Source organism: Coturnix japonica, chromosome 2 (genome assembly GCF_001577835.2).
Source record: "Coturnix japonica isolate 7356 chromosome 2, Coturnix japonica 2.1, whole genome shotgun sequence".
NCBI lineage: Eukaryota > Metazoa > Chordata > Aves > Galliformes > Phasianidae > Coturnix > Coturnix japonica.
This window is the reverse complement of record NC_029517.1, coordinates 100066490-100087494: the sequence shown is the minus strand read 5'-3', so window position 1 is coordinate 100087494 and position 21005 is coordinate 100066490. Positions and strand designations below refer to the sequence as shown.

The 21005-nt window shown below is 35.7% G+C and overlaps 1 protein-coding gene across 1 annotated transcript in view; it reads right to left on the bottom strand.

Annotated features, from left to right (window-relative positions):
- The window catches only part of RP1 (RP1 axonemal microtubule associated), a 187865-nt gene that overhangs the window by 66243 nt on the left and 100617 nt on the right, over positions 1–21005 (bottom strand). Inside the window, exons 27-33 of the mRNA XM_015855578.2 lie at positions 17330–17411; positions 15182–15237; positions 14995–15027; positions 9249–9418; positions 4074–4293; positions 2573–2727; positions 244–457 (exon numbers count right to left, since the gene is read on the bottom strand). Coding sequence (XP_015711064.1) covers positions 244–457; positions 2573–2727; positions 4074–4293; positions 9249–9418; positions 14995–15027; positions 15182–15237; positions 17330–17411 — 930 coding nt within the window. The remainder of the gene's footprint in view (positions 1–243; positions 458–2572; positions 2728–4073; positions 4294–9248; positions 9419–14994; positions 15028–15181; positions 15238–17329; positions 17412–21005) is intronic.

Sequence of the window (21005 nt, the reverse complement as noted above, 5' to 3'; positions counted from 1 at the left end):
ACCCTTTAACTGCTTTAAATCTTTTGGTGTACTGTGATAAATTTTAATTAAGATGGTAAGAATTTTATACACAATATATTTACTGAAGGGATTTTTATTAACATCGACATTACCAGACATGGTATTATTATAATAACCAAATCAAACAGAAAATCAGCTTTTTCAGTTTAAAAAATCACTTTAGAGACCTGCAGCCAAATTCAAAAGATACAGAGAGCCAGACCAGATTACAGAAGAGCTTACCAACTGTAAATATCTCACAAACAGTCTCACACAATCCCAGATGAGTATCAAGCCAGTTCCAGCATGGAAAGACCCACTCTTTGTCTGAGTCTTGTGATTCCCTGACTGTTACCATCTTGAGGTACATCCCAGCCCCATATCCTTGCCCATCATGTCCTATGACCACTTTCTGCAAATTACTCAGAGAAACAGCTTCCACCAAAAATGAATCCACCTGCAAAGAAAATTGGAAATAATAATGCAGCTTGGATCTGAATGTGCTTGAACTCAAGGGAAAACAACATGGATTCAGCAGAGGTTATAAGTTTGTCTGTTTTGTATGGGGGGGTGAGGGGGGATTATTGTTAAGTTGTTGTGGGTTAGTTTGGTAACATTTAATTTAACATCTCCCCTTTGAATCTAAGAAAGAACACAATAATTATAGCTAAATTTAAATCCCACATTCATAATTAATAATGTATTGTGACTTCATGTGATCTTTGGAAAAATATGCATTTTGCCAATCATTTTATGTTTAAAAAAAAATATACATCAACATTCTGGCAGAATAAAAGTTATGACAAGAGTTTGGTTAAAATCAAATTATTTTCAGGGCACTTCCAGTATCAAAAGTGTAACATATAAATTTAGGTTTTAAGAATCATTTAGATTTTACTTATGTTAATAGCTCTAAAGAAAACTTAATCTAAGCACTTTGTTGTCTTTTCGTTTTTCTTACAAAATGAAAATTACTGCAGAAACAGAAAACTGAAAGATTAAGTAAGACAACATGGAAAGAACTGAGCAAAAGAACATAAACAGGAATGGAAGCAGAATGAAGAAGACTAAGTCAGAAAAAGGGCATTGAAGGATGAAAAACAGGATAAATGTGAAAAAAGACATGTTTTCCGTACACAGTCCAGCATAGGGTCAGATGGACTTGATTGCAGCTTCTAATGGTGAGTAAGATTATGAATAACTGGAGTTTAAACGACATCTAGAATGATAATTAACACAATCATCCCAATAAAACATTGACTTAATAGCAGGAACTTACTAAACCAGATGCAAGAGCAATTAGAGAGAATAGCAAATTGATCCCTAAAAAAATGTAGTACTTTCAGAAGTCCTCTGTGTTGTCTTGCTACTTTTAAAATAAAAACATTGGATTAAGTTGCTTTTCTGTTACTGATATTAAACTTACCTTTGCATGACAAAAATACCTATTTTCTCTTTAACAATAGTCAAGACTTGACAACCAGATTGTTAGTAGAAATCATTACATTTTTTAATTAATATATTTTTGGAAATAAATCAGAGAATGAAAGTAAAATAAAATAACTGTTGTATATGTTGTATATGTTATACGTGTTTTGTTACATATGTTATGTTATATATGTTGTATATGTTGAAATAACTATTTCTATATATAGGCATAGCCCTGATATGTATGAAAAAAAATGTTTTTAGAAATTCTCTTTGTTTATATTAAATCCAGTTTTTCCTTACCCTATGCAATCATTCCACAGAAATCTAAGACTTTCTAGAAGCTAAATTTTTCTGTGCCTTCTCTTCTTTTCTCTGAAGTCACTGAGTAAACATTAAGATATTGTTTAACACAGGCTTGAGGTTACAGAAACAGCACTGAACTTATCTAACAGCAATTTCTTTAGATATTTTTCTATCTATAATTTGTAATTCTTTGTTACTTACGTTGTCCTAAATTACAAGATACAAGAAGAAGGAAGGAATGCTATCCAGAGAGACCAGGACAAGCTTGGGAAATGTGGCCGCGTGAACATAATGAGGTTCAACAAGGCCAAAGTGATGCCCTGGGTCAGGGCAATCCGAGATATGTGTGCAGACTGGGAGAAGAACTTGTTGAAAGTGGCCCTGAAGAGAATTTGGAAGTCCTGTCAGATGAAAAGCTCAACATGAACTTGCAGTGTTTGCTTACAGACCAGAAGGCCAACTACATCCTGAGCTGCACCAAAAAGGGAGGGGGTGTTGGCAGCAGGGAGAGTGAAGTGATTGTCTCCTTCTGCTCAGCCCTTGTGAGGCCCCACATACTGTATTGAGTTCAGGCCTGGGGTCCCCAGCACAAGAAAGACATGGAATTGATGTAGCAGATGATCAGAGGGCTGAAGCACCTCTTCCATGAAGGAAGGCTGAAAGAACTGGGCCTGTTCAGCTAGGAAAAGAGAAGGTTCCAGAGAGACCTCACTGCAGCCTTCCATTATTTAAAGGGAGATTATATACAGGAGGGAGACGAACTTGAGGGGGCATTAAGGGATGCAGTGGAGTCAGTGGTAGGTCCTGCACATGTAAGACAGCATTTTTCTGCCATTACCTTATTCCTTTGGAATTTCCTTTCTGTTGTTAAAGGTGTATGAAGATTCCTTACACCTGTGTCACCTCTTTCGCCATAAAGAATGATATAAACGTTTGCAAAGGTTTCTGCTCCCCAGCGGTCACCAATATGTACAGAGACAACATATTTATGGACTGTACAAAAAAAAACAAAACAAACAAACAAACAAAAAAGTACAAATGAAACTCTTGACTTACAAAAGTGTATTTAAATTTAAAAAAACCAATATATATTGTTTAATAAGAGTACTGTTTGTTTTCACTTTTGCAACTGCCAAAAAACCTGCTGTACAGTGATTAAAATGGGTTATTCTTTGTGTATGTGATGTCTTCAAGCAAAGCGTAATGAAGTATTTCCATTAACTTCCTTGGAAACTCAGTGAAATTGGATTCAGGCAACTTAGACTTAGTAATATGCAGACAACTTCTGTCTAAATCTATTTTACTGCTCAAGTCTTGGAAAATAAGAAGTCAGCTGTGTTGTTGTTTTCTTTACTATTAAAAACTGCATAATCTTTGCAGTATTTAATAACCATCACAGGTCAAAGAATAAACCACTATGTAAAGTTTATGCAAATTAGGTAGCAGAGATTGATGTAGCATAACCTTTTGATGCATTATGTGACATATAAGTATAAAAATTTATCAAATGCACATATTAATGTAATGACAGCAACAGTAAAACGCTTTTACTTCTGTAATGCTCTTGTATTAACACGTTTCCTTCTTTCAATTGATACAGCTAGAATGGATTTTCTTCTGAGAAATATCACTGAGTTGCAGATGTATTCAGACTTCAACAAAGAGAATAACCAAGACTTTTCAAATGTCATTTTTAACATACTGTCCTCCCAAGCTAACATTCAACTAACTTAATGCCACAGTTTCTTTTAAGGTTGTGAATAGGTTTGGGATATTCAGGGACTATAATTTCTGGAACTTCAGTTTTGAAAAGCAGTCATGTCTCATATTACTTTTATCTCATGTAACTTCCAACTTTTCTACACAAATGCAGTGCTTCTGCAGGCCTTCACACTCCAAGAGCATTTCTGAATATTTTCTGAAACTCTCAGCATGTCAGAAAAAATGCCTTAGGGAAGAACAAAGACAAAACTTTCTTGTACAATACAATTCTTCCCATTAGTAACTGAACCTATTATAAACCAAGTAATTTAACAGCAAATCTACAATAGATTGTTTCCATTGCTTTGAACATGTGCTTTATCTTTAAAAAGTATAATTATTTTCCTCAGTTTTGCATGCAGAGTCACGCAGAAGATTTAGCAACTGCAAAGCCCAATTTGCCACTTAACCGGAAAATGAAAATTTCTTAAATGGTCAACATTTTTGCAGTGTACATATGAAGACTGTTGGCATAGATCCACTGAAGATATCAAATGCCCAACAAACATTATATTCTATATTTGACATTTATTTCTTTTTAAGAGGTTGGTTTGCAGTGTTCAGATCAGTGTTTTCACCTGGTAAAGTTTTCTGGTCCTCACTGACTATAGGGAATTCTTTCACAAGCTCCTTGTCCTCTCTGCTAAGAGACAGCCAGCAGTTGCAGTCAAAGTTCAACTCTTGTTTTGTATGTAGCTCTTCTAAGTGGAAAGACTTCAAGTGCCAGCCTGCAAAGCCTGGCACGTTATCACAGCTGACCCGAATCTTATACACATCTCCCACATCTCCAGTCTCAACCTGCAAAAAATATCAAGAGGAAGAGCATACTGTCAGGATCGCTTAACTGACACCAATTTTCTCAACAGTGTGGAATCCTTTAACTTAACATCAACCAATGGAGAAACTGTGTCAGAGGGCAGGATGAGAGTAATAAGGGAATCTCTCCTCCATGGATGAGGCTGCCTCCTTTATTTTATACTATTTTCAGTAATGTATAATACTTAAACATTATGGTGAGTTGAGACTAAAATTAGTATCATGCACACATTCAAGCTCATAAAGCAAAGCTAATGTGTTAGGATATGACCCTACTGGATAAGGAGAGTGTTAACTCACAATTAATGTTTCTAATATCAGAAGTAACATTAGATATTAAAATTAATGATAATTACCACAAGCTGAGAAAATTGTAACTGAATTCACTGCTGACCCACCTTTCTTAAAGCTAGTACATCTGACTTTGCTCAGTGGGGACACACATATAGGGAAATATTAGTTACGTCATTCTTATTAGGGAAGAATAGTTAAAAGGCGTGGTTTTGTCATTCTAGGAGAGTGTTGGCCACCCTCATTAATAAATGTTATGGATTTAAAAAAAAATGGTAAAACAGCAGTGTATGAAGAGGAACAGTTAATTAAAAAGAAATAACAACCTGCCAAAACCTTTTACAGATGCTTGAACTGTTTACAAAGTAGAACGCATGAAATGCAATAAGAATTGCGCTTGAAAACAAAAGATTCCTTCCAATCTCAATTTCTTAAGGCAAGTATCATAAGACTTTACTACATCACCCCAAAAGGTGAAGATTTGAATCACTGTAAGGACCAGTAGCACGGCTCTGTAATGTTCCAGCAGCCCCAGTGCTGCAGGGAATCTTGCATCTCTCAAACTCCACAGCATGCACAATAGCCACAACAGCAGTAATTTTACATCAAAAAGGGCACCAGATTTGTTCTTCCTTGGAGGCTGGCTTGCCCTGCTTGCCTGTATGCTGTCATACATACAAAATTTAAGGACATCCTAGGCTGATATGTACATGTGAGGAGAGTTATGTATAATGGATTTACCACATCTTTACATCTTGACTTGATCTCCATCAATGCTCCAAAAAGAGGGAAATATGTGGGCAGAATATTTTATTGAGAGTTTTTCAATCATTCTATGTTTGCTGCAGATGATATCATTAGCTATGGCATGGTAAGTGGCCTAATCCCTCTTTAAATATGCATTAATCTCTTAGTAAACCTAATGGGTACTATCTCAGATTACCAAGACAACAGCGCACAAATTCTTCACCCATCTAAACTGTCGTCTCTTCACAGCCAACAAAACTATTGCTTCTGCTTTTTCAGAATCAGTCTGGTTTTTCAAATGATTGTCTGCAGATTTTCTTTCTTGCAGATGGATCTTATGACTATATCATACAGCTACTCTAAATGCCACATGCCACTCCATGTGTTTGAAGCAGAAAGTACAAGCAGTCATAATGTCCACGATCATCTGTTGAGACAAAAAGCATCTAATATTTTCAATTGAACTTATTAGGTATTCCTCCTCTTTTCATATTTGTTTTTTAGGGACTTTTTTTCCACAGCTCTGGCTATATTATCTGTTCTGTTTTGCTCCATCATTTTGAGACCACTATTATTATATCATAACAATCATAATCCTTTTCTGAACAGTTTAATATGGTCAGTTTCCCTTTGGAATATGATATGCAATCTTTGATGCTATAATTGGCTTTTCCCTCCATCTATGCCTATTACTTGATGCAAAATGACCTTCAATGCAGAGACAGAAAGAAAATTCATCACAAAGTATACACTCAATGAATTTCCCCTTTGTAAGTTGACCAAATGTTTGCAAGAGGACATTATTAACCTCATTTTTATTCATGATTAAAATTTCCTAATTAATTTATCCCTATTTATTCCTTCTGAACAGTTTTACGCAATACTGGCTACATGAAATCTGAGCTGCGTTGGATGAGATTTATCATATACTAAATAGCAGTGTTTTCCATTGCACTTTTGTAGTTCTTACAATCAAGAAGATGCCTTTGGAAGGCCACTGGGGATTTAAAGCCCTCAGAGAAAGTTAACTGATGAAAATGATAAGAAAATTTCATAGCATTTCAGAAGTTTTCCTTTTTGAATCAAACAAGGCTGGTCCAAAGTCATCATTTCACTGTTTGGGTGTACCCTTACATTAAGTTTTTTATTGCTTCTCTGAAAAGAAAGAGAGAGAGAAGAAAAATCTGTGCATAAATGATTCTAGTTATAAAGTCCTTGCAGAGCTTTGTGCTTACAGCGCTGTCACTCATCTCATACTACATGTGCAAGTGCTTTGGAAAATAACTGAATAGTTTTAAGGATTCAAGTCCCATGACCTGTCAGTCAGTGTAACTTTGCATTTTATGATTATCTGTATAATAGAAAGTGCACAGTACAGCAGCACTCTCCAAAGGCATGCTCTGACGAGCTTGCTCTGTAAGCAACCAAGAACCATGCTGAGGACTGGGGACTTGGAGAAATATATATATATTTCACAGATTTTTCATTTCATTGGAGATCAACAATTGATTTCTGTCAACACTGAAATATCAAGGAAAGTAAAAATCTGGGTCTGTACTGTCAATTTACTTACATTTTGTCAATTATTTTTGATACATTTTGCTCACTGGAGCTGGCAGGGTTTCTTGCCATGCTATCTGTCTTCAGTGCCAGAACATCCAAACAATGCAATGACTTAGACAATCACATACTTCTCAATTAATTTATTATAACTACTGTGTTCTACTTAAATTTATGCTTATTTAAGCAGATCATCCATTCTACTGCTGCTATCTGAGGCCACTGAAACCCCAAATCTGTACATACTACCATGCTGCTATTTTATCTCTTTTAACAAATTATTCTTTGCTCTTGCTACATGCAATTAAACTACACCTGTTCTTTCACAGGAGTTGGGATGAAAAATTTTGGATTAAATAATCATTCTGAATACCATACACATCTGTGCATACATTTGTATGAGAGCACCTGGAAAATCAGGAATTTGCATGCCTTCCTGTCCTCTGTGTGCAGTAAATGAATCTCTGAGATCAAAATTATGCCTATCATTTCAAAACAAGAATGAGCTGCTTATAGCACATAACCTGTTGTTCTTTTTACTGCACTAAGGACATTTTTCTAAGACCAGGATCCTGGGGAGGCTGAAAAGTTCGTTTACTGCTGCTTGTTGGAAAAATGAATTCACAGCTTGTCCTCGTGGTGATATCATGCCTATGCCTCCTGCCTGCTGCTACAGTGGGAGAACATGAGCAAAGCTTCTGAAAGTCTGAGTGATAACAAAGGAAAGGAGAGTAAAAAGAAACTGGATTTATTTGCTGCAAAACATGGAGAAGATATGTATGAAGATATCTGAGTACCTGGATACATCAGACCTGCTATTTTGACTATGCCACAAAAACTGGAAAATACTGTAAGCAATGTTAAAAAGAGAAAATTTCACATCCAATAAACAATGCTTAAACACTTTCGTACAAAGCAACAAAATCAGGGCATATATAGCTAAGAAAATATAAATGAAATACCCACAAACCCAAAGCCAGTACAAAGTATGATGAAGCATTTAGAAAGACATTAGATTGGAACTCCAGCATGCTAGATATGGTGTTATGGTACCAAGAACAGTAGAGTAGCAGGAACAATCAGATGTTGGGCTCATAACAATACTGGTTTCTCTTGGCACAGCACTCAGGCGGTGAAATTAGGCAATCTTAACAAGCACAACATGCCATTGGGGAAATAACTAACAAGTTGAATGCAGCAGAGATCTGCTTTATGCAGTGATGCTTTCCAAAACTCAGCCAGATGGTAGGATACCTTCATGGACAAACTGCTTCTATTGACCCCAGTCTGCACCAATAGCTGGTGAAGCTGCTTTTGTTGTTCAGCGAATTTTTTGCTTTCTGCTATGCAATAGCTTTCTTGTCTTTAACAAGTGCTATTTATCTTTCCATTTACTCTCTGTAAAATTTCTAAATTGCTTTAGCTTGTTATTTAAATTCAAAAAAACAAATCAGCCTGGATCTGCTCATTCTGAGGAAGATTTCACAACATTTTCTAAATGTAGCTTTGTCATTGTTTTCAGAATGTTTATTGCAGACATTGAAAAGCATTTCTGAGCTTTATAAAACTACAAGCTAGTTCTCTCATCTGGCTAACTAGGAGCTAGAAGCTTCAGGCCAATGAACAGAATTTGCAGTGATGTAGCCTAGCAATCCAGGACAGAATTTGAACATTAAAGAGATGCCTCAGCTGAATGCTCTCAAAGCAGCAGGACGTGTGTGAGGTGCAAAGGTAGTCAAGACTGTGTTGAGGTTGATTTTAATACTGGACAAGTATATGCTGTTGCCTCAGGGTTCATTGCACTTTGGTATGCTATGATTATCTAGGAAAACTCACTGCCTGAAAGACGGAGGCATTTGGGAGAAGAGTGGGGACTGTTTTATAAAGACTGAAATGAAGGAAAGAAAAAGCCACTTATGTCCCCCGGGAATAATGTATAATCCTTCTTTCTCAAATAATTGCAAAATGGTTTTGTATAAACTGGAACTCAGGATTCTTTAGAGAATTAAAAACAAAACAACACACAAGATGAGCTAGTGAATGCTATAAATGACATGAAAGGGACAATTTATCTCCCTAATAAATACTGAAAATTCAAAGAGAATATTGCAGCTGCCTGTGGTAGAACAGGTTAAGAAGCAGAAGATGACCCAAGATGCAAAGTTACATCATTCCATCTTTGACAATGAATATGTTATTTGCAGCAACCAAGCTTGTATTCCATAAATATATATCTTTGGGCTGGAAAGGAGTGTCATTATAAATATTGGACTGTAGTAATGTAGAAAGTTGTACTGTATAAATATAGCGTAGCACTGTATAAATATATTATGACTTACAATGAATTCATCTGTTGCTCTTGGTAGAAAACATACATGTCCTGGGTCTTGTGGTGAAAGCAGTAGCTCATCACTTTTGCCCTTTGAGCCATAAATCACAAGGGCCCTTTTGCAGTCCTGTGGCTCTGGGGAATCTCCACCTGTTGTCACCTGCACTCTCCACTGTTGTGCTGAACAACATAGAAACAGCAACTTGTTAGTATCAGTAGAAGAGAGAAATGTAAGCCACTGTTAATCTTGCTACAAAGAATTTAAAGATAGCATTATAAAAATGGACAGGCATGCCTTCTCTTGACAATAATTATAAGTTAACTAAGACTTTACAAGAAAACAAACAAACAAAAAAACAGTACTAATGGGTACCAACATTACAAATGGGTATACAAGCAGAATCCAAAGAAAGCAAGTAAATAAATCTTTGGGTAGGTTCCTGTATTCCTTAGGACAAATTAATTGTTTAAATTGCGGTAATTCATTTATTAAGTTTGGATACTTAGAGTGTTCATATGAAATTTTATGCGATTTACTTGCAACAACTGCTGGCTAATACACAGCTGCTCAAATAGTGAAAATTAAACTACTTTTATAACCTACTTGATCACGTTTAATGTGCTTGTGTCAGATCAAATCATTCATCAGGGCTGACCTCAAAATCTAGGGAATTCTGAAGTGTTTTTACTGACATTAACTCATGGATGAAGCCTTTCAGATATTATTGATAGATTATATATATTAGTAGCAACATTTGAAAGTATAGAAAGCAACTCAGAAGCTACAGAATACTATTTACTGTTGGACTAGTTCACTGGAAATCTTGCCCTGAATTAAAAAAAAATAAATAAATAAATAACAAAGCTCTTGATCCTGCATGGCAAAGAGAACTTAGTGGAAGGAAATCAAAAACCCATGTTCAGACTGTGACTAATAGTGTGACAATAAGATAATTTGCCAGTGAGATAGAACTATTTCATGACTATGAGTAAGCCTACATTGCAATGTGCAGACAAAATAACTCATAGTTAAGTTCAGAATTAAATTGTATGTATGTGATTCTCTTTCTTAGAGCATTATGTGGTTGGTTTTCTTCATACCTCTTTTTTTTTCTTTTTTTTTTTTTTCTCCACCTGTCTGGAGGTGAAGATTGAGTGAAAACTTTCTCTGGTTTTCTTGACTTAGGATTCTTCCTTTGATTTTTACTTTGTCTTCTTTAGCTAAGACTGCTCTCCCCCTTGCTATGAAAGCTTTTTTCTCATTTCATCTGACTGCTTCCTGCCTCTTCTGAGCTCAGCTACAAAACAGTAGGCAAATATACATCTTGCAATGAGACTGCTGAGTAAAACAGTAATGGAAAGGGTCCTTCCATCTGAACTCTTTTTTTGAGGTCAGTTCCAAGAATGAGTCAGAGGTAATATTATAGAAGACACAGATTTTGCCTAATGAGGAACGTTTGTTGTTTGATATATATGCCAGCTTTGAATTTTATCTCCCTGTGCCAGGTTGGCATGTGGTAGCCTTCAGGGTGTCACACTTGGTGAAGTCAAGCATTGTTTGAGTTTCTACTGTTCCTGAGCACTCTCTGTTTATGAGCAGATCCAATTTTTACAAAGACTCCCAACATAGCCCTGAACATCACATCCACTCATGTCCCATTTTGTAGGATTTCCCTGGAACGTGGCAGAAGGGAAATGAAGATAATTTTGCATTAATGTTTTGCAAGAGAGCCTTTACTCCTTTATTTTTTCTTCTGCTTTAGGAGAAAGCAAGCCCTAAGTGAAGAGAAAGCAAAGATACATACCCCCATGTTTTCTGCTCCAAGAGGCATCATGCACAGAGAAGGTATTTCAGGCAAGGTGATTTATGGTAACTAATATCCATGATTGTGTTCTTAATTATTATTTCAGAAGCAAGGCTAAGACACCAGCTGGGAGTTTTCCAGGAAATAAATCAGTAGTTAACAGATTTAAAGCCTTTTAGCATCTGTGACTGCTTGTACTCCTCCATTTGCTTTGAGTGCTTCTACAGCTTGGTAACAGAGCTAACCCAGACTGACATTTTCTCAGTTCAGAAAATTCATTTAACCTGCTCATACTGGAGTAAAAAAGTTTTCTGTATGTTATATTCTCTTAGATAGAAACTGATAAGAATGGCTACACAAGACAGGAGACTGATTGCAAACACCTACTGGGTTCAATGACTTCTATATCTCTTTCCAGGAAATACTAAACTCCTTAGTAACTTCTAAAAATAAGATATCTCAGCATGTCATCTTCTGTATTCGGTATGCATGGTCACACAAAAAAGATAAATTTTCCCTGATACCACTGAACAGCATTAGCTTCCCTTCAGATTGATTAGTTTTAGTTCGCATTTTTTTTTACTTTCAGCTTATGTGCATATCCATAGCCCCTTTCTTTGAGACACCAGTTTGAAAATGAGCAATGGATTGGGAAAAGACTTCAGTGAAAGAAATTCCAAATTTTTCTCTTTTGAAATAATATGAGTAAAGACCTCATTTCATTCCATACAGATGTATCCAAAGATACATTAGAAGCATTTGTTGACTTTAAAAACATTACATGGGATCAGTCATAATAATAACTTCCCAGAGATTCTTTTAATCACTGTTTTGGATCTTGAAAAATTATTTCAATCGAACTGTGAAAACCAAACCTGTAGCGACTTCTACACACAACAAATTGGGTAAGGCGAAATATAAAGACAACATTTTATCATACAATTCAGAAAACTGGACAAGTAAGGTTATTTCTGCTTTTGAAATATTGAAAATTTATGTATTGTTAAAGGATTGCTATCACTGTTCTTAGGGCACATTAATATGTTCTTTTTTACTCAAGTGAGGCAGGACAAATCTGCCTGCAGTTTAGGAATTCTGTGTTTATTCTTACTCCAGTAGCATAAACTTGCAAAGTAGGGAATAATTTGAAAACAAAGGCACTTGTGCAAAAATTTACTCCCTATTTTCTGCTTTCTTATGAATTTTCTGAGTACCTTAATACCAACAACTTTTCCCAGCATAAAAAAATCTAACCTAGACGTACCTGTTAACTGAACTGTGTTCAATGATGTTGAACTATTTGTTGTATTTTATACACAAGTCACAAAAGATCACAGTACTACAGAACACTGTGCAAACCACACTACAGCAACTCAGCACAGCTTAACTGATAATACAACAGGCAACACTGAGATATACAATATCTGTAATTTTGCTTTGAGAGAATTTTTTCCCTTGTCTTATAATAACAATCTACTTATTTTGAAGCAGAAAACGGAAAACATAAGGAAACAGCAGCAAAATTTCCCCACAATGAAGGAAACTTCTAGAGAGTGATAAAAGATTCATTATCTTTCAAAATAATTTCATTGGAGAGCTGAAAGCAGCTATCCATCTTCTCTACCAATGTGATCTTTTCTGTCTTATTTCTCTTGCCTCAGACATGCATGAGGAAGTCACCAGAGGTTGAATCAATCGTTTCCTCTACCTGATTTGTCTTGATAATCTACAGATGTACAAATGTTGCTATTTGATATGTGCTTTCTATATCTCATCAGAATCTGTAGCCACCAGCGGCATTCACAAGGATCCGGAATAAATGTTTAATTAAGACTGGTATAATGGGAGCCTGGGTGAAAAAGAACTGCTCAGTAATCACAACTTTCAAACTCTCTTCCTTGACTAGCTAGTTATTAGCTTATTAACCTTCTTCAAAGAGAAAGAGATTTGTGACCCTCAGAATGATTTTGTAAGTCTTTGATTTAGTAACCTTTGCTTTAGATCTGACCTAAGCATATTAATCACTGTTCCTGGAAATCACCAAACAACATTGGATTGTACCAATCAATTTTTTGTGACTTTGCTTGAAACCCACTTGCAGAGGGCAGCTTATACACTATATGACCACAGGAATGCATAAAACATTTGGCTTCCTAGCATTAACACTGCTATTTGCCTACTATTCAAACAGAATGTTTGTACTTCCACTGTAAGTGGGACTGCTTATCACTGTTATATTCTCTGCAATATGAGTTCATCAGTGCTGCAGATGCTGAAATTTGAGGCAATTGCTTTCTCTTCTAAACTGTACCTCTAGAATTTTCTCAGATCAGTACTAGTACCGCGCATACAGAACTGAATGCAAGACAGCTCTTCAAACCTTGCATATTTGTTATCATCCTAAAAACCTCATTCTTTTCACTTGCAATATTTATGGCATCATCATTAAGAAAAAACAATTTAAAAGTAACCTATCCTGAGGTCAGCCTAGTTCATCATCTCTTTGACATAATGCACAAATAGCACAATCTTTCATTTATCTCAGTTCCTCGCTGGAATGAGCTTCAAGGTAAAGAAAAATGACTAAAAAGAAGCTCAAGCTACGCTGATGCATGGCTATTTAACAGAAGACTCATCATTTAACAGAAGAAAATTCTCATCTTTATATCTTCATTATTCAGAACCTTTGATTCCATTCTAATAAACCAGAACACATCCTCTAGGTCCTCCTGGACATCTTAACAGTGTGACATTTCCCAAACTAATTAAGAATAACCTCCTAACAATCAATATACTATGTCTTATTGTTACTAACATGCACAAGCTCTAAGCAGTCTTTTCATCTCTGTCTGCTTGTTGTAGAAAGTAAAGATGCACTGGAAAAAACTACTAAAATACTACAATATAGTCTATTTTATGAACATAAGGTGAAATAGATATTGTGGCTGCATTTCAGAAGTGTGTGTTGAGTAGAATGTGGAATCCAATTCCAAATTGTCTTGTGACAATCAAATCTCTCTGTGGGAAAATCTTTATTTACCTGTATTAATCAGCCTCCTTTTGTAAAAAAAAGTGATCTTGCCATGGAACAATAAAAGTGTTGGCTAAACTGTTTGATTGAATGCAAATGATTATATTTTCACTGAAGCAATAATTAGATGGAGAGATCAGAACTCATGCTACAGAAGGCAAGCCATTGTTTTCAGAGCTAAATGTAAACATTACTTTGTTTACTCTCTCCCATACTCAGACACAGTTATACAGAATATGCATTTATAGTTAAATGTTAATAAAGAAATTTGTATTCTGTTTCTTTTTTTCTGATTTGAGAGGAACACAGAGATTTTATCTCACGTTCTGAACACTTGGGAGCTCTTAACACATTACAGTGATGAGACTGTTTTTGTAGGTATATCGACAGACGACTAAGTGGGTAGTTTTTTATTAAAGTCTACGTATTTATCCAAGCAGATTTAGTCAACTACTTTCTTCACTCAAACATTTGAAGTGTAATATTTTTTATTTATGGCTACTTTGAGAGTATCCTGATCAAGTTTGACCCAGTAATGCTTGCACAATCACATCACAAGACATTTTCTCAGCAAACTGATGATTGCTAGTTGAACCCTATGTATGTTTTACATGACAGTGGCATTAGGATATACAAAGTAACACTAATCTTTTTTCTCAGATAAGTTCTTGGCTGATTTCAGGACAGAATATTAAAAATGTGAAGAAAACAGAAATGGTTTATGAGCAACATATTTTCCTCAATTAATTATAAAGAGTTTGTCATTGCTATAGATCATTGTTAGCCAGTTTGTATTCTTTTTCTCTCACAGTTGATAGTTTACTTACACTATGAGGTAACGCTCATATATTTGCTACTTACTACTGATTTGGAGATTGAATTCAAATAGCGAAGACAACATTGTAGAAAACAGTCCTTACCTTTAGGGAATGCTTTCTCTGGATTTCCAGCTTCTAAAATATTAGCAGAAAAAGCTATGTGAGCAAGCTTAGTTATCACTTGTCTTCATATGTTACAATTATATTCTAAAAGGATCTTCAGTATTAACTAGGAAGTGAATAATGCTCTATTGTTATAACACAATAACAATAGTAACAAAATACTCACTTTCAGCAGTTAGCTCCCTCACAGTTTTTCCATCATCTTGATATTCATCTAACCACCTTTCATTGTATAGATAAAAAGAATGAGATTAATAACAATTATCAGTATTGATGATTACCAGACAGTAATCAGACAATTACTTTCTCTTCCTTTTCTATCAAATTATGCCTTTAAAATACCTCCTAAACCTAATTTTCTTGTACACATTCATCAGAGTTAACATTATTTGTATTGGGAGAATCTACCTTACTCTGCTCTCAGCAAAAAATTGGACATTTCATAACAGTTTGTTGAAGAAATATAGTGCCTTGGATGAAATACACTATATTACATAATAAGCATTTTCAGTATCAGACATTCAATTGTACATTCAAGTACCACCTGCAGAGGTGAGTTAGATTCATTGTACTTAAAATGATATATAAACCCAGGTCTGGAAGTTTATATAGATACAGATATGCAGCAATGAACTGAATTTCTCTTTTATTACTCCTTTTCTTTGATACGGATGAATTTAAGGAGCTACCCTGTAAAACTATTTACCTGCAAGAACTCCTCCACATGCTTTCAGTTGTCACTCTTACTCATATAATAACATTTCACAGCCAATAACATCTTATTTTTTAAAATAAAAAGTATGTGCTCATTATCATTTTTATTCTATTTGGTCCATATAGATGTGGTCTTTGTTTAAACCCAAAGATCCACAATACATTCCATTTCTTGTATGTAAAAACTGTGAATAAATATGTAATGCATGAAGACTGGACTCCACTGTATTTCAACTACAGTTGCACTAAATAGCTCAATTAACTTTTGTAAACTCTTTCCACATTCACTCCTAAGAAGAAGAAAAAAAAAAAAGACTACGTGCATTTTCTAAAAGTAGAAAGCAAATTTTGACACCTTGGTGGCACACTTACATCGCACAAACACATTCCTTTAGTTCTATATTTAATAATCTTATTGTTTCCTAAGAGCTTAATGATCCCCTTTTGACATGGCAGCTTTATACAGCTCTGATGTGCTCATATGTTTATTAAGCTAAGTCTTATAAAATCTCCCTGACATTAAGGAAACAATTGCCTCATTGACTCCTTCCAACAGCCATCTTCAATGCCTACCAAAAAGAAAACCAAAGACAAGAACCTGATCATTAGAACAATAGTCAACAGGAGTAAATATTTATTAGCTAATAATTTCTAGGAACTCTGCAAACATAAACTGTTGCTTTATTGTATTATTTTGTAAACATGAAGCACTCTTAAAGAGGCATCTGTCTTGAACTGCTGAAGACTTTCACAACTATAATGTACAGTTCCCAAAATAACATGGAAATAATTTCAGCTGTGTAGCCTAAGCTCACAATTCCTGGAAAACATATATGCCAGAAATAGCTAGATCTAAATTATAATTTTACCATGCTTCCTACTGTATTAACTACACAGATGCAGAGGTAATGCATACAAATTCTTACTTTTTTAGGCTGGCCTATTTAATATATTTTTTTTCTATTTTAGTCATGTGATTCAACACAATGACAGCAGCTAAGAGTTCAGGTTGCATTTGGCTCAGGTAATAAAATATTTAGAAGAACAGGCTATTTAGTAATTGTTAGAACTGAGAGTCAGTCATTTTCCAATCTTGCACATGACAGCAAAATTCTACATATAGTAATATACAGAGATAGAGATTTATTAAATGAAAGGAAATGTTTTAGCTCTTCTCTAGGAGGGAAGTTAAAGGCTTCCTAAAGATTTGTGCAATGCGTACAAGGTTTTAAGCAACCGAGGGAGATGCACTGACCAAAATCAATACATCTAAATCTTTTCACATAATAGTTTTTATAAAGGCAAAAACTGAAACCTCAGTTATTTTCATGTGGCCTGGTATAATTGAGATAAAGGAAATATTAATGCACCTTTTTGCCTGTTTTGGGCTTGTTTGCTTTAGTGAGTCCTTTGCATCCTCCTTCCCATACCAATCCAGCAAATTTTGGCTTCACCAGCAAAATTTTGCATCCCTAGTCCTTTGAGAAACCCCAAGGCATTCATCATATATATAGGCTGTGTACATGCCTGTTCTGAAGAATTTTCCCCCAGGTTGCCAAGAGTATAATGAACTAATTCTGTTTCGCCACAAATGACATACCTGTTACAAGGAAATACAACCTCTTTCCCTTCCTTTCCTTCGTTATAGTTAATGACGATCTTTTCCAAGAACCATCCCTTACCTGTGTTGAAATAACAAAGGTTTATCATCTGAAATAATGTACTTTTTATAATAATAATAATAATAATAATAATAATAATAATAATAATAGTAATACAGGGAAAAATTGCTTAGACGATATTTCTCATCTGAAGAACTCTTCCTATTAGGACAGAGTTCAACTAAATGAGTGAATTAACACAATGAAAGCTCTATTGTACTCTGCCTATTGCAAGATCTACTATGTTGACTTTTCTCCCTCTTGCTCTGTTGTAATTTTAGGGGGGGGTGGGATTCTTTTTTTGCTTGGAGACAAGCATATGCATACATCTGTGACCTGCCAACACCATTCACATCCCAGCCTACATCTTCTTATTCCTTGTGATCAGGTACAAGGATGTTAGGACAAATCTGCTTATGCAGCTATATGAGATCTGTGTGACTGCTACATTATTTGGTCCTTTGTGAGTGAAGTTACTCTACATAACAGTATTAATTAAAAGATTGATCATATCTACTGTTCCCATTTGCATGTATTCCTACTTAGATTCTGAAAATTATATGCCTTAGATTTTACAGTATACATTCATTTGCATAAACTACAAAGTCAAAATATACATAAGTCTGCATGAGCATTTGATTAACAATTCTGATATAAAGAAACATGCTAAAAGCAAACAGAAGGTGTTCTACTGAATATGTGGCAAGCCTCCTCAAAAAGCTTTTCAAATTTCCATTTTAGAAGTCTATATTTCAAGGGTATACTTTTGTTCATTTTAGTCCTCTAAAAAGAGGAAAGAGCCTTATTTACAGAACACTCTCTCTTTTTTTTTTTTTTTAAATATTAAATATCATAATTAAATAGGTCAGAAAAGTGACTTTTACCAGTAAAGCTTTGTAAGTTTTAATGCACTTAAGTTGTATGAAAACTGTAAATATTAGTAATTTAAATAGAGAAAAGCAAAACCAGTCTATTTTTCAAGTAATAAATACTTTCATCAGCATAAGAGTAAGACTGAGGTATGACTGCTACTGGCCTACTACATTGATAGGAAAAAATGTTTAAGAACTTGATTTTACTAAAGAAATAGCATTTCCCATTAATTTATAGGGCATTGTTCCAGTCTTGGTTTTGTCTGCTTGCTTGTTTGTTTTCTTTTTCACAGAGCTTTATCTCTGCCAGATAAAGAAAAATATAGGACTGGCAAGCAAAGTGTTTATAATTTTCATTGATAAAAAGCATATATTAGCAAACACAGAAAAAACTGTGCAAGAAAATTATTAATAATCTTGTTATTCTATCAGTTTCCCCTTTCTTTTCCATATTCTGTTTCACAGACTTCTGAATCTACAGCGTACATGTTTAGAATCATACAGTGTTGGTTTCTCTTAAAGATCATCATTATAAATGATTCTATGACTCCATGATTCTATGTGATCAAAGGCTCATCTCTTCTCACTTCTGCTGCAGAAGTATCAGACTTATCAGAGGACCCCAAGAAAGAAGCCTATCCCATGCATATGTGTAGGTCTCAGCAGCAGCAAATTCACACAACAGGTCACAGGGGTTCATGTGGTATCTCTAAATGAAGGAGTGAGCACTTGTAGGTCAGGGTGTGTTATCTCACAAACATCAAGATGGACTATCCAGAGAGTAGGTGAAGTGGCCTGGAAACCAGGGATGTGAATTAATGACCTTCTGGGAACCAGGAAGTCTGTGCTAACTGACAGCAAGACTGATGAGTGTAAGGTACTTCCTGAGAGACATGTGGGTGTCAAGGTGTGCTTCTATTTACTGGAGGGACCAGAGTCCATGGATCTAGTGAGATGTCTGTGTGTGCTTGGAGATCTGAATCTCTACCTGCAGCTGGATTGGGTATTTGGGCCTCAGGCTCTGGCTGGCCCAGATGCCAGCAGCTGAGGGGAGAGTGAGGATTCAGAGCCATTACTGGGCAGACTGAGTGCCTAGGACCAGCTACTAGGTGCTCCATATACAAATAGATACAAAATGGTTATATTTACAGACTGCCATTCTGATCAGTTGGAGAAGGGAATGGGCTGAGGGCATTGGTCCTGTTTATGCCTGTGTGAGTGCTGAGTCCCTTTCTGGGCTAATGGGGCTGGCCATCAGAATATGAACACAGTCTTGCTACTAACAGGACAGTGGTAACAACTGCCACATACATTCTCTTCTTTTAGACCACTTCCAATAACCAACCTAGTGACTGGTATAGCTCTTGAAAGCTGTCTTCGCATACCATGTTTTCACTGTGTCTACACTGCTCACAACTTATCATTTGTTTCACAAGTTATTGCCTGAGTCATACCATTATTTGTTAGCATACTGTAACAGAACAGCATGAGGGATATTTTGGTCAGAAGCAAACAGCTGTCCTATTTATCCATACACTGTGCCTTCCTGGCTGCACCCAGGTCTGGAAGTCCCTAGAAGTCAGCCATCTCCATTCCATGCAAAGGGTAAATGCATGGAGCAGAACTGCAGTTCGTGATTCAGACCCATGGCATATTAGGATCCTCAGCAAGTTTCCTCTATCCTCCTCCTATACCTCAACATAATCTCAGATGTTCCCTCATTGGAAATAACATACTGGCCTGGCCAAGATTCACAAGCAACAGATAGATCGGTCTCTTTGAAACATAAGAAAGAAGAAAAGGCACTAAGAGTACAAATATATGGAAATGTATGGAAGGAGATAAATCTTTCAGCAAATAAGACATGATCTAGTGACTCATGCTCAGTCAACATCAGAGCCTTATTGTGTAACATAAAGTTCCTTGTCTTTATTCAGTCACTGCAGCTATTAGAGATTTATGCCTTGTAGTCTAGGAGCCTTCCAGTAGACTTTACAGAAGGGACACTGCATTGTCGTAGGGTCCAAATACTCTGACACTGTGAAAGCTATGTTCCCAAAGGCACATAGACCAGATGAATCCAAGAACATTTGCCAGCCATGCAAAGGAACCTGCAAAAAATTACTATGACCCTGATCCTAAACCATACAGCGGTCTCTTCTACCCTAAAGAAGGCAAATATTTCATGATTATTCCAGGATAGTTCCCAAATTAAGACTAAAGACCTTCTGCCCTATCATTCAAGCAGGTGATATGATTAGAGCAGTTGATAGCCCCATCTCTAAAGGAACATTTATTCCTTATTCTCATCCACAAATGACTGTTTCTGCAGATGGCCTCTCTCCTGAATTACCAGAGTATTCTAGCTCTCATCCATTGCCTTACCTCACTTCCAGTCACCTCAGGCTTATTTCAGGTTAGTATGGGACTAAATAAAAACTTGTGAGATCTGTCTGTACTGAGTACAAACAATTTTATTACCTAGGCATAGATGTTATCAAATAGGGAATTAAACCCATGTTCCTGTTTAGATCACTCTTCAATTAGAGAGATTTTGAAATCCATTTGAAATCTAGATTTGTAATATTGATCCTGTGAGATAGCTATGATGCCTACTGTGGGAGAAGTGAGGGAAGAGATGGAGAATATAAACTCTCACACTGATTTTTCTGTTATGTACTAGCTTTATAGAGTACAGAATTCTTGGGTACAAGCTTTTGTGTTACTGAAGACAGTAAAACCT